The sequence below is a fragment of the Ursus arctos genome, unplaced genomic scaffold (genome assembly GCF_023065955.2).
Source record: "Ursus arctos isolate Adak ecotype North America unplaced genomic scaffold, UrsArc2.0 scaffold_14, whole genome shotgun sequence".
Lineage (NCBI taxonomy): Eukaryota > Metazoa > Chordata > Mammalia > Carnivora > Ursidae > Ursus > Ursus arctos.
Window position 1 is genome coordinate 32251028 of NW_026622808.1, and position 14760 is coordinate 32265787.

A 14760-nucleotide genomic window follows, 5' to 3' on the forward strand; every position below is an offset into this window, starting at 1 on the left:
AAATATCAAAAAAAAAAAAAAAAAGACACACACCTTCCTGAGTTTCCAGACATTACTGCTGCCACTTTTTGCATCTTCATAGGTATTTCGGTAGGAAATCTGAGGAAGCCGCACCGAGGGCAGACACTGTTAAACTGCAAGCCTCTTGGTTCTCTGTGCTTTTGATTAACGTTGTCATAAGCAGCCCAGTTTTCTAAGCCAGAAACTGGCAACTCGTCATGACTTTCTTCCTTCACCTCTTACCCAATGAATACATCAAATTCTACTTCAGAAAGAGTCTCCTAGCTGACCTTTATTCGGTGTACTCCAGTTGCTACTCCTTGGTCCAGGAACTCAAAGTGTCTTCTTAGAAAAATGCATTTAAAAACCCTCAGTTTGGGGGCGCCTGGGTGGCTCAGTCGTTGAGCATCTGCCTTCAGCTCAGGGCCTGATCCTGCATCCCTGGGATCGAGCCCCACATCAGGCTCCTCCGCTGGGAGCCTGCTTCTTCCTCTCCCACTCCCCCTGCTTGTGTTCCCTCTCTTGCTGTGTCTCTATCAAATAAATAAATAAAAATCTTTAAAAAAAAAAACAACCCTCACTTTGGAGACAGATGGGTACATGAGTATTATTATAATAACTTTCTCTACTTCTGCATATGTATGAAAATTCTCATTTAAAAAGTTTAAAATAATAAGCCTGCAGGGTTGAGACTGACAGGATTTTACTGATAATGACGCAGTCTTGGGCCGGCCTATCACCAGGCTTGCTTTTCCTTTGATTTTAAAGGAAAGTACTTTAATGACTTAGCTTGTTTTTATATCTTTATTTTTTAAAAAAGACTCAAAGATCTTTCCTTAAAAAAGATTTTATTTATTTATTTTGAGAGACAGAGAGCATATGCATGTGCGCCTGAGCAAGTGGGGGCGGGGGGTGGGGAGAATCTCAAGACGACTCCACGCTGAGCACGAGCCTGAGATCATGACCTGAGCCAAAATCAAGTCATATGCTTAACCAAATGAGCCACCCAGGTGCCCCTCACTTTTATGTTTTTAGACATTAACATAACTGAGGCAGATGTTACAGTCTTCAAGTCTTAAGGTACAGCACTGTGATTTAAACAAAAATAGTTATTTCCAGTTAACTTATTATTAATGTTTCTATTTATAGAAAAGCATTATTTTATTTTTCAAAACTGGTTTTGAAACTTTTTTTTCCCTTTTTTTTTTTTTCCCTTTTTTTTTGAACTCCAGACTCACCTCCCTTCGCTTTTTCCGTTTCCATCCAACCTCCTTAACTTCTTCCTGGTCTTGATCCCAGATCACTCTTCTCATCTTTCATATAAAAACCGATTTTTAACTGTTTATGTGATTGTTGCCCCAGAGTCTGTGTGATCCCCTATGAAGCCTCCAGAACAACACTAAGTGTCACAAGAAGCTTAAGACCCACCGAAAATGAAGACTGAAAGAGCACAATCCCTTGTTCCCGGGAATTTGTATTGCCACAGTTCTCCAGCAGATGTCACTGGTCAGCAAGATGAAACTGCACAAAGTGACAAGAGACTATCCAGCACAATTTCTTCTTCTAAGTTTTAATTGATGCTTCTGTCATCCAGAAATGTAAATCATCTTTTTAAAGATTTTATTTTTAAGTGATTTCTACACCTAACGTGGGGCTTAAACTCACAACCCTGAGATCACGAGTTGCACACTCCACTGAGTCAGCCAGGCGCCCCCAGAAATGTGAATCATTAAAATGTGCTGGTGAGAGAAAACGTTTTCATTTCTACAAAGAAATGAGCACAGATCCCGGTCACAGCCCGAGGCTCTAAGCTCTCCTGCTAGCTCCCATGAAGAGCTGACTCAAGCCTGTGTGTATTAGTCAACTTGGGCTGCCATAACAAAATACCAGGCTGAGTGACATAAAGAACAGAAATCTATTTTCTCACAGTTCTGGAGGATGGAAGTTCAAGGTCAAGGAACTGGCACATTTTGTTTCTCCTGGGGCCTCTTCACTTGGCTCACGGGTGGCTGTCCTCTCACTGTGTCCTCACATGGCCCTTTGTCTCTGTGGCGCACTCTGCACTCCGGGTATCTCTTCCTCTTCTTATAAGGAAACCAAGCCTATTGGATTAGGGCTCCACCCTTATAACCTCATTTAACCTTAACTGCCTCTTTTTTTTTTTAAAGGCCCTTTCTCCAAATACAGTCATATTGGGCTTAGGCCTCACACAGGAATTTGAGGGGGACACAATTCAGTATGTAACACTGGGTTTTCTCAATTATTTTCAGTAATGCTTGGTAATATTTCACCTGAAGATAGCCACTGGTGGAAAAAATACTGAATACTGTGAAAGGATAGTAAGACAAACATCAGTACTTCAGTCCATTATAAGCATGCAAGCCTTCAAAGGCAGCGACCCCTGGGGAAGGAAGAGCACCTACTGTGCAGACATGAGTGACTACCGTGGCACCAGATTCTCGGCAGACTCTACTGACTGACTGGTCACAGTCATCACCAGAGTCAGACGCTCCCTGCCCAGATGTAGCATGATGTCAACACACAAATTTCTGATTAAAATGCTTTGAAGCTTCAACATGTATTTAATAAAAGAAAGGGTTTTCTGGGGGTGAAGTTTTTTAATTAACAGAATCAGACTAACATTTCAAACTCAGAGACAGTTAATACTACTTTAGGACTATTTCAAGAAAGCTGCCGTTAAAGAATTTATGAACTCTCTTCATTTAATGAATTTATCACATGATAGATATAGGACTGTTCTGCTAGAACTTAAACTTGGAAGGCACAGCTTTTCAATTCCATTGCTTTGGGGGAAGAGCTCATCTCTACAGCTACTGGGGTCTGGGCTGGGATCCACCCACCACTCATTCACTATTTCTCTGTGTCCCAGATCCTAGGTCTGTCTCTTCAAGAGTAAGAGGGCATAACGATACTCAAATCATGTAAAAGGTTAACGACAGGAGGAGACATTTACAACACTGGGCTGCGGGGCACCTGGATGGCTCAGTCAGTTAAGCACCTGACTCTTGATTTTGGCGCAGGTCATGATCTCAGGGTCCTGAGATTGAGTCCCACAACAGCTCCACACTCAGTGGGGAGTCTGCTTGAGATTCTCCCTCTCCCCCTGACCCCCCTCAAATAAATAAATAAATCTCTTTTTAAAAAGATTTTATTTATTCATTTGAGAGAGAGAATGCATGTGCATGAGCAAAAGTCTGATTAGGTCTAGGACTCAAGAGAGAATAGAAGAAGAGAAACTAGATACAACAAATATGGACAACTCCTTCAAGGAATTTGCTATAAAGATATGGAGAAAAAAAGGGTGGTGGCTGGAGAGGGAAGAGTGGTTTAAAGAAGTTTTATTTTAGGGGCACCTGGGTAGCTCAGCTGTTAAGCGTCTGCCTTAGGCTCAGGTCATGATCCCAGGGTCCTGGGACTGAGCCCCACATCGGGCTCCCTGCTCGGCGAGCAGCCTGCTTCTCCCTCTCCCACTCTCCCTGCTTGTGTTCCCTCTCGCGCTCTCTCTGTCAAATAAATAAAATCTTTAAAAAAAGTTTTATTTTATTTTTTAAGAAGTGGAAGTCAATGCTGTTTCTCTACTGATAAGAATAATCCCATTGAAGGATAAAGAGCATGCAGGATAAAGAGGAGGTAACTGCAGGAAGGATGAAGGGATGAACTAGTGTACAGGTAGACACTGGACTTATAGGCAGGTAAGGAAGGATAGATGTGGTGGTGGGAGTCTATGGAAACTATCATCTGTTGCTTCTATTTTCTTAATTAAGAACAAAATCATCTGCCAGGGATGAGGACTAAGGAGGAGGTGCAGGTTTTGGGAGAAAAGAAGGTATGAAGGCTTGTCTGGGAGAACAGGAGACTGAAAGAAGAACGGAGACACAGTGTGACTGCTGGCATCCAGAGCCTACTAGTAGTGAACGATCACGTACTGAAAGTAAGATCAGTCAACAGGGCTGTGTATTTTCGTTCAATCAAGTACTGCTGTGGTGCAGAGGCAGAATTAAGTGGACAGCTGGCCTTAAACAGAATATAGTTTAGCCAAGCAAGTAAAAAGGAAAAAGGAAATTGAGGGTATGAGCCACAGAATGGTTATAATCGCTGATCAAGGAATTTAAGGTTAGTAACAGATGAAGTGAGGAACAAAAAGGAAAATCAAGTTGTCAGGGTTGGAGCGGGACAGCAAAAGAGCCCAGGCGACAGCAGGTGGTGGGAGATTAGGATCACTGTTTGAGTATGAAGAAATGTAATGCTTGGGGTGCCTGGGTGGCTCAAGTGGTTAAGCATCTGACTCTTGATTTCAGCTCAGGTCATGATCTTGGAGTCATGAGATCAAGCCCTGTGTCAGCTTAAGATTCTCTCTCTCCCCCACTCTGCCCCACTCCTAAAAAAAAAAAAAAAAAAAAAGAGTTGTAATGCTTGTCATTCCAGAGTATGACCTTGGGGGTGAGTGGCTGAAGTAGGGTGGAAGACAAGAGGTCAAGGAATGGAAGTGCAAGACATTGAAAGAATCATCTATATGGAAATAAGAATACAGCCCTTGGATTATTAGATAACTAAAACAAGGAGGGAAAGTGGCTGACAGAATATAATGATGTGAGGTTTGAAGGTGAGGGTTGTAGGGAGGAGGGAGAGAGAATAGTCTGGAAGCACTAAGGAGTATAGAAACATTTACCCGTCTCCTGTCCATGTTACAAGAAAGGTGGAAAAGAAGAATCACCATTTGAGAAGCCTGCAGGGTAAGCCAAGCTTCAGCTAGATCCAGAAGATGAAAGGCTGGAGAGGGAAGAGTGTACAGGCTGAGAATTTAGGGGATTTATATGAAAACTGACCAAGAGGTCCAGAGGGTAATAAGAAAGGGTCCTTAGAGATAGGAAGGGTAGTACTTAGGACATACGCTACCTTTGGGCACATTATTGCCTTGACTGTTCCAAGTGACTTGACTTCCGCTTTGTCCTCAGTTTCTGCATCTATACAGTGGGGATAATGATGGCATGTACTTCATAGGGTTAATGTGAGGATTATGTTCAATGACACAAGGGAGGCATTTAGAGAGACCTTAAAATTGTGCACCTAGCACATAGTCTCGATTAAAAAAACATAAGCTGTTCCTACAGGCTATTTTCTCTCCTGCATAATCATTTTGGATTCTTTAAAGAAGCTTTTATTTTAACTTAACATTTGAATAATATTAAAAAGTTTTAAATCTTCAATAAGACTGTAAAATCTGAGGAGGAGGGATAATACCATGTACTTGTCTGAGCTCTCCACAGAGTTCAAGGCCTGAACAACACCGACAGAAGCTCAAGCAGCAATTCGTGAACACTATGCGTGACCTCTGGACAGGATGTCACTGTACTCTCCATCTCCCAGATCTGTCCTACAGATGTCAAGGGATATTACTAATCATTTGGGGAAAGGGGGGTATAGGGCAAGGACGAACAAAAATGGAAGATAATAGCTCATGGATCTCGTACCAACCTTAATCTCCACTCTATTTCTGCTCTGTAATGTCTCTCTACACATAAGGACATTTTTTTCCATCTCCTTTCAACAGACTTTGGTGTACAACCTTACCAAAGGCTTTCTGAGACATAAATGAGCAGATTTTCTCAAAGAAAAGGACAGAGGGATAGAAAAGGGATTCCTAGTCTCACTACATATTAGGTCATGTGACAATTTAAAATCAAGAAACCGTCCCAGAATGAGGGGATATGAAAGAATGATGTGATACATATAGCTCCCATAGCAATTTTGAAACACATTAACGTCCCCACTGTACAGTCAAATAAACTCTAGATGTATCCAAAAGTCAAACATTTTAATTGTAAGGAAACTTCCAGAAAATATACTTATCAGCTTTATTAAAAAAAAGGGGGGACCTTCTCAGTTTAAGAGCAATTATTAAAAAAAAGAATATATATATACGTATATATATATTCAATAAATATTTAGTGAGTGCTTGCTATGTGCCAGGTAGTGTTCACGGAACCAGTCACATATTAAAATTTTTGAGTCAATAAAAAAAATAGCAAAATTCAACTAAGTAGCACAATGAACCAGGAAAATTTTTCATTAAAAATTTCAAAAGGTGGGGCACTTGGGTGGCTCAGTCAGTTGAACATCTGACTCTTGGTTTCAGCTCAGGTCCTGATCTCAGGGTCATGAGATCAAGCCCTCCATCTGGCTCCGTACTCACCATAGTCTGCTTGGGATTCTCTCCCTTCTCCCTCTGTCCCTCCCCCTGCTCATGTTCTCTCTCTTTCTCTCAAATAAATAAATCTTTTTTAAAAATTTCAAAAGTTTAAAAATCATGATAGAAATTTACTTAAACTTATTAAAGAAATAATCTGGATCATAATAGAGAAAAATATTACCAAATTAGTCCCATATAGGAAAATAAAAATAGATTTTTCATATTTGGAAAACATTCATCTTTGTTAGTAATCAAAGGAGTACCAAATAAAACAATCTGAAGCACTATTTTAGATCTAAATTAAAGTAGTAGGAACCGTCTATGTCAGTGAGATGGTGGTGGAAGAGAAGCCTTTGTAGGGTGTCTTTCTCCCTGCAGCCTATTGTGTAGACTGACTCTGGAAAGCAATACACAGGAAAAAACGCAGGCAATGCTCAGTCTCTGACCAGAGAATGCTACCCAGCACCATAATTGAGGGAATAGTTTTAGTGGGTCAACAATGTATGCAAGTAGTTAACACAGCATATTTTAGAATACCAGAAATACTAATAATATGAAAAGTAGTTTTTATGAATAGCCATTTTTCCAAAGAAGACATCCAGATGGCCAACAGACACATGAAAAGATGCTCAGCATCACTCGTCATCAGGGAAATGCAAATCAAAACCACAATGAGATACCACCTCACACCTGTCAGAATGGCTACAATCAACAACACAAGAAACAGCAGGTGCTGGCGAGGATGCAGAGAAAGAAGAACCCTTTTGCACTGTTGGTGCGAATGCAGACTGGTGCAGCCACCCTGGAAAACAGTATGGACGTTCCTCAAAAAGTTAAAAATAGAACTACCCTATGACCCAGCAATCACACTACTAGGTATTTATCCAAAAAATACAAGAATACTAATTCAAAGCGATACATACACTCTGATATTTATAGCAGTATTATCTACAATAACCAAATCATGGAAAAAGCCCAAGTGTCCATCAACTAATGAATGGATAAAGAAAATGTGGGGGGGGGTAATTGAATATTAGTCATAAAAAAGAACGAAATCTTGACATTTGCAATTATATGGATGGAGCTAGAGAATATAATGCTAAGTGAAATAAGTCAGTCAGAGAAAGACAAATACCACATGATCTCACTCATATGTGGAATTTAAGAAACAAAACAAATGAGCAAAGGGGGGGGAAAAGAGAGAGGCAAACCAAGAAACAGACTCTTAACTACAGAGAAGATGATGGTTACGAGAGGGGAGGTGGGTGGGGGATGGGTTAAACAAGTGATGGGGATTAAGGAGTATACTTGTGATGAGCACTGGGTGATGTATGGAAGTGCTGAAAAAAAGGCAGCTTTTAGAAGCCATAATTATGAACAAGAAAAAATTTTAATGACATTAATGAGACAAATATGTACATATATTCTCAGAACTCAAAATGAAACAGAATGAAGGAATTACAGGTAAGTTTTATAATGTTCTATAATGCTACTAACTTACCTTTTTATTTAAAAGATCAGTTTATTTTTATTTAAAATAATCCCATCTTGAAACAGCATTTTAGCAGTATGTTATGAAAGAGAATACATACCTGATACTCGCCGATCAAATCTGCCAGGAATTGGAACTATAAAACAAAGAAGAAGCAACATTTAGTCATCATTATGGCACATGACCCTTTTTTTTTTTTTTTTAAGATTTTATCTATTTATTTGACAGAGAGAGACAGCTAGTGAGAGAGGGAACACAAGCAGGGGGAGTGGGAGAGGAAGAAACAGGCTCCTAGCGGAGGAGCCTGATGTGGGGCTCGATCCCATAACGCCAGGATCACGCCCTGAGCCAAAGGCAGACGCTTAACGACTGCGCCACCCAGGCACCCCACATGACCCCATTTTTAACAACAGAACTAAAAGCACCTTAATACCAAATGTTGGAGCAATTCATACTCTTCTATAATCAACCACAGACAGTAGTTAAACATGATCACACAAGGCAATATAAGGAAGAACTTACGTCTTTGAAAACAAGCTCTTTATAACTTTAATGTACTGAAGGTGGCAATTTTATTTCTGTTTACATTCATGTTCCACCTAATTTGTATCATATCAAATGAATAAGACATCTACTAAATTTATTGGTAATGTTATGATATTAAATAGTTAATTTTCTTCTTTAATATTTTTCAAAGATAATCCCAAAACCTGCTGGATAACAGCATTTAAATTTCATTTTAAAATACTTTAATAAGCATTACACTAAAATGAAAAAGAAATTAACCATTAAGTTATATTCTCCTTCAGTACATCCACACTCAGTGTATTAATCAGAAAAATGTCTTTAGGTTGAAAAAAAATCACATACATTTTCCCTTTGCTAATCTCTTCTACTTTTCACCTATCATTCCTTATATTTGACGATTATCTAAATTCTCATTACTAAACTATATCATGAATACAATGTTTTTTTAAAGATTTTATTTATTTTTTTAACTAAACTCCACCCAATGTGGGTTTTGAACTCATGACTCTGAGATCAAGAGTCATGTGCTCCACCGACTGAACCAGCCAGGCACCCCGAGTGGGTTTTAACCTTCAGAGCTTAATCTGATTATTTTTATTTAAAAAAATATGTAAAATATGCCTTCTCACCCACCATAAAAAGATAAACTTGAAGATTAGTGAAAAACAAACTGAAGATGGCTCAGAGAGCCAAACTCAACTAATGTGAGGCCTCTGAAATAAAACAGACCCAGGACGGAGACAATTCTTTTTTCACAGCATGGGGTAAAAGTCATGTTAGCAACAAAGAGGTGAAAATTCAAAAGAGAACTCCAGCCATTATTGACAGAATAGTCCCTTCCTACTTCTTCAATGAAACTGTGGCTCTGCCAAAAAAAAAAAACCAAAAACAAAAAAACAAAACCAAAAAACTATGGATCTGTCAAAATTAATCCACCCACCAGCAAACGAAGACACAAATGCAATCAACAAATACAGGTAGGGTGCCTAGTAAATGGCATGCACTGTAGTACACGATTTGGAAGACACTGGTAAATAAAACAAAGACTCCTAGTTTAGGAAGCTTGCATTCTAGCTTGAGGGATGTAGGAGTTTCCTTTGATTATTTAAAACACATGTTCCTGTCACTCAGGTAGACAGATGAAATGTACACCAACTTACACCCACAACCCAGGCCTCATGACATTTCCATAATAAAAATCCCACTAAACATTAGTATACAACTTAAAACTATCAAACATACAATGAAACAATTTAGCATGGGTGCTATCAGGGAATATCTCAAACAAAGGGTTAGATATTAAGATTAAGAACTATTATAAAATGAGAACAGAATGTTTAAAATAAAGACATAAAAACAGGAATCAAAACCATAAATAAAGGAATAAGATACAACCAAAACAAAACAAACCAAAACAGGAAGACTTTTTAAAAATTTGGAACTTCTAAGAAAAAAATAACACATTGAAATTTTAAAAACTATGATGCAAGGTACCCTGTCTGGGTATATAAAATCTAAAAATGCTGAAAAAAAATCACTGTAAAACATCATTACCAACAACTTACTACAATTATATTGATTCAAATGTATAGATGCAAATCAAAGGGAAATTAGAAAATATCTTGAGATGAATGAAAACAAAAACACAATATACCAAAACTTATGGGATGGACGGAAAGTAGTGCTAGAGGGAAGTTTATAGCTATAAATGTCTAGATTTAAAAAGAAAAAAAGTCTCAAATTAATAAGCTAATTGTACACTTTAAGGAAGTAGAAAAAAAGGACAAACTAAATCCTAAAGCAGAAGAAATAAGGAAATTCAGAGTGGAGAGAAATTATAAAATAGAGCATAGAAAAAAAATCACTGAAACGAAAAGTTGGTTCTTTGAAAAGATCAAGAAAATCAGCAAACTGTTAGCTAGACTGACTAAGAAAAAAGAAGATTCGAATTACTAAAATTAAAGTGGGGACATTACAATGGAATACACAGAAATAAAAAGGATTATAAGAGAATACTATGAAAAACAGTATGTCAACAAATTGGATAACCTAGATGAAACATGAAATAGACAAATTCCTGGAAATACACAAACTTCTGAAACTTACTCAAGAAGAAAGAAAAATCTCAACAATTTATAACAAATAGAGGGATGAAACTGGTAATCAAAAATCTCTTAACAAAGAAAAGCCCAGGATCAGACGTTTTCATTGTAAATTCTACTAAACATCTAAAGAATTAACACCAATCCTTCCCATACTCATCCAAAAAATCAAAGATAAGAGAACACTTCTAACTCATTTTATGAGGCCAGCATTACCCTGACACCAAAGCTAGACAAAGACACTTCAAGTAAAGAAAATATTCATTATGAATATAGACACAAAAATCCTCAAAAATATACTAGCACACAAAACCTGGCAACATATTAAAGTGATTATACACCATGACCAAGTGGGATTTATCCCAGGAGTCCAAGGGTGGTTCAAAATAAGAATATCAGGACACCTGGGTGGCTCAGTTGGTGAAGTGTCTGCCTTCGGCTCAGGTCATGATTCTGGGGTCCTGGGATCGAGTCCCGCATTGGGCTCCTTGCTCAGTGGGGAGCCTGCTTCTCCTTCCGCCTGCTGCTCCCCCTGCTTGTGCGCACTCTCTCCCCCCACCCCAATAGATAAACAAACAAACAAATAAATGCAAACTTAAAATCACTATTTTCATATATCATGCAAAAAAGACAAAATGTTTTTTAAATTTCTGAAGCATTCTCTATTTCTATGAAAAGAGTTCAAATGTGTAAAAAAACTTGACTTGCACTGGAAAACATAATTGAAAACAAGGGTCTTAAGGTCTTTAGCTTGAATGAATGAAAGGATGAACATGCCACCTGTTAAACTTGTGTGCAATTTAATTTTAAATTAGTACATGTCTTCTAAGGTTTTACGGGGCCAGAAGAAACAGCAGCTGTTAGAGCAAGGTACATTGACAAGGCATCCAGAGAATGCTATCCGCAATTATAGCAAAGAGACCACCTTATTCTAATTTCACCACTGTTTATAGAGAGCTCAAAACAGATCACATCAGGGGCGCCTGGATGGCTCAGTCATTAAGCGTCTGCCTTCGGCTCGGGGCATGATCCTGGAGTTATGGGATCGAGCCCCACATCAGGCTCTTCCGGTGGGAGCCTGCTTCTTCCTCTCCCACTCCCCCTGCTTGTGTTCCCTCTCTCGCTGGCTGTCTCTCTCTGTCAAATAAATAAATAAAATCTTAAAAAAAAAAAACAGATCACATCAGACTTTATATGGATCAGACAAAATATTCAACTAGCATAGGTATAAGAAAATCTTCCAACAGAAAACACTGCCTCAAATGTTCTCCGATTTTCATTATAAACAAATACTGATGGGATAAGAAGACTTAAAATGTAACCTGGTCTGAAAACATGTGCCTCAAAAACATTAATGCCATCTCAGTGGAAACTAAAATTCATGATTCCTGATGAAAGGAATTCCTAAATGCTGATGTGCCCTGAAAATCATGTTCTCTTGGAACATGTAGGATATTTTATGTGGTGAATAACATTAAGATCATGCTGGAGAAATCAAAAACATTTCCAAAAGTCTCTCCCATTTTATTATTTTTTAAAGATTTACTTATTTGTTTGAGAGAGAGAGAGAGCAGAAGCAGGAAGGACAGAGGGAGAGAGAATCTGAAGCAGACTCTGTGCTGAGTGCAGAACCCAACATGAGGCTTGATCTCACGACCCTGAGGTCAGGATCTGAGCTGAGACCAAAAGCCAGTGGCTCAACCAACTGCACCACCCAGGCACCCCAAAAGTCTCTACTTTAAGTTCAAACATGTGATCAGTAAGATAGTAGAATCTTCATTATGAATGTAACAGGACATGGAATAAAAACCTGGACATCATAATCCAAGCATAACTAAGGCAAGGCAAAATTCAGGAGGACACAACATTCTACAACTGTTGGAAAGGCAAACAGGAGGCACACTGAACTTAAAGAGCTGAGCGGGTAGGATGTTAGCAGCATGGTTGGGCTGGGAGTTGAGTAAACGTGTGATTTCAGGAAACGAAAGGGTTATGTATGGCATGAGCAATGCGAAGACAAGAGCACAGAGATGAGGGTGAAGAGGTGAGCAAGGGCCATTTTGGAAGCTATCCTATGGCAGGGCAATATTCAGAAGTAATAAGCTGGTTATTTGTATGCATTTTCTTTCTCTTCCAGCTGGGGAGGAGCAGAAAGATATCATTCAACCTATAAATAAGGGTGCTGTCATAGATCCCAAAATCATAAAATGTCAGAGTTGTAAAGTATCTATGAAGTCATCTGGTCTGGCCATGACAAGTAAGGTTCATCTCATGTGATTACTCTGTTTTTTTTTTTAAGATTTTATTTATTTATTTGACAGAGATAGAGACAGCCAGCGAGAGGGGGAACATAAGCAGGGGGAGTAGGAGAGGAAGAAGCAGGCCTGCAGCAGAGGAGCCTGATGTGGGGCTCGATCTGGGAACGCCGGGATCACGCCCTGAGCCGAAGGCAGACGCTTAACGACTGAGCCACCCAGGCGCCCCCCCATCTCATGTGGTAACACTAATTGATGTCAGTGGTCCACCTGAATCATCACTGACTTTTTTCTTTCTTTTATTACTCACACAACAACTCCATCTGTTTTCCCTCCCACTTTATTTCTTACATCAGTCTTTCTCCAACTCCACTGTTATCCTAGCCTGAAGTACATCATTTCTTGCCTGATGACCCACAACAGCCTCCAATGTGTCCTCCAACTACCAGTCCTACTCCACAGGGTCGTGAAATCTATTCCCCAGTTATCAGAATGATCTTAAAATTCTGGAAGACAATTTGGCAGTTTCTGTCAAAATTTTAAATGTGAACACCCTTTAACCAAGCAACAGTTAGGAATATATATAACACAATCACCACAGTATTGTATATAACAGCTGGGAAAGGAAAAGAAAGGAAAGGAAAGGAAAGGAAAGGGGAAAGGAAAGAAGAGGAAAGGAAATGAAAGGAAAATTGTCTAAAGAAGAAATGAAGGAAACATTGGTTTGGCTAGACTACAAACCTCTAGGTAGTCATTAAAATGGATGCAACACACCAATGTGAACTGACAGGGAGATTTTCAAGATACACTGTTATGTGAAAAAAGTTGCACAGGCACAGTATGACATAATCCTGATTTTCTAACAATTTTGTCTTTGATCAAACTATTACATATCACAAATTTTAAAAAGCCAAATAGTACTATAAAACTATAACTAAGAAAACAGTATCAGCAAAACACAGTCGTCCTTCAATCCATCTCTCTATTCCCAATTCCTGCTCCCCAGAGGCAACCACATCAATTCTTTCAGCTATTTCTCCTGAGATTTACTTCAAATTTCCAAATAACAATTACATTACTGATCCTCTTTCTATTTTTTGACTTTAAAAAAAAGACTTATTTATTTGACAGAGAGAGAGAGAGCGAGTACAAGCAGGGGGAGCTGCAGAGGGAGGAGAGGGAGAAGCAGGCTCCCCACTGAGCAGGGAGCCCAATGTGGGGCTTGATCCCAGGACCCCAGAATCATGACCTGACCTGAAGGCAGATGCTCAACTGACTGAGCCACCCAGGCGCCCCTCTTTTGACTTTTAACTCTAAAAAAGAGTAGGAATAGGCTTGCAGAGTAGCAAGATAGGATAATCTGGCTCCCTGACAACTTCCTGAAGCTCCCTGTCCTACTGACCCTGGGCTGCTATACTTCAGGCTTCATTTAAGTGCTATCATTTTAGATTTTCTGTCACTCACAAACCTAATCCTAAACAATACAGAAACCAAAGCAAATTTAGCCTATCAAGATGACAAAGAATGCTGGAAATTGTGGACATGGAATAAAATATCTAACATTTATGTGCCAGGATCTGGCCTAAATACTTTATGGGTATCAAGTCACTTAATTCTCACACAAACCTTATGAGGTAATACTTAACAGAAAAAGAATCAAAGACAAGGTTAAATAACTCACTCTACTAACAAAGGTGGAACCAGGTTCGGTGGCAGGCAGCTTTAGCTTCATAGCCCATGCTCTCAGCCAGCCACACAGGTAGCTGTAGATAGAGGTTAACATCAAGAACCACCGAGGGGGTGCTAGCAGGGTAACTGGGTAACACTCACATCCATGCAACTTTGTGAAAGCACCTTCTTTCTTGAAATGTCTAAAATGTCTCTTTAAATGAAGTTAAAAGCCACCACTAGAAATTTGCATCTGGAGTCCTGATTGAATAATTTCTTAGAACTAGCTCAGTTTATCAAATATTAGTACTTTCACTAAGCAAAATCTGTTGAACCAGGTTCAAAATTGAGTACTTTTCTAAGATCAGCATTAACAGTTCTTTTTAGGGGCGCCCAGGTGGCTCAGCTGGTTAAGTGTCTGCCTTTGGTTCAGGTCATGATCCTGGGGTCCTGGGATGGAGCCCCAAGTCAGGCTCCCTGCTCAGCAGGGACTCTGTTTCTCCC

The 14760-nt window shown here is 39.2% G+C and overlaps 1 protein-coding gene and 1 long non-coding RNA gene across 2 annotated transcripts in view; both read right to left on the reverse strand.

The window, feature by feature from the left end:
* The window catches only part of PRKAR2A (protein kinase cAMP-dependent type II regulatory subunit alpha), a 94395-nt gene that overhangs the window by 36079 nt on the left and 43556 nt on the right, over positions 1-14760 (reverse strand). The window contains exon 2 of the mRNA XM_026500788.4: positions 7804-7839. Coding sequence (XP_026356573.1) covers positions 7804-7839 — 36 coding nt within the window. The remainder of the gene's footprint in view (positions 1-7803; positions 7840-14760) is intronic.
* On the reverse strand, positions 1969-7191 carry LOC130543657 (uncharacterized). Its single transcript, XR_008959156.1, has 2 exons — positions 5263-7191; positions 1969-4985 (listed from the first exon to the last, which is right to left on the reverse strand). It is a non-coding gene; the product is annotated as an uncharacterized LOC130543657 (long non-coding RNA).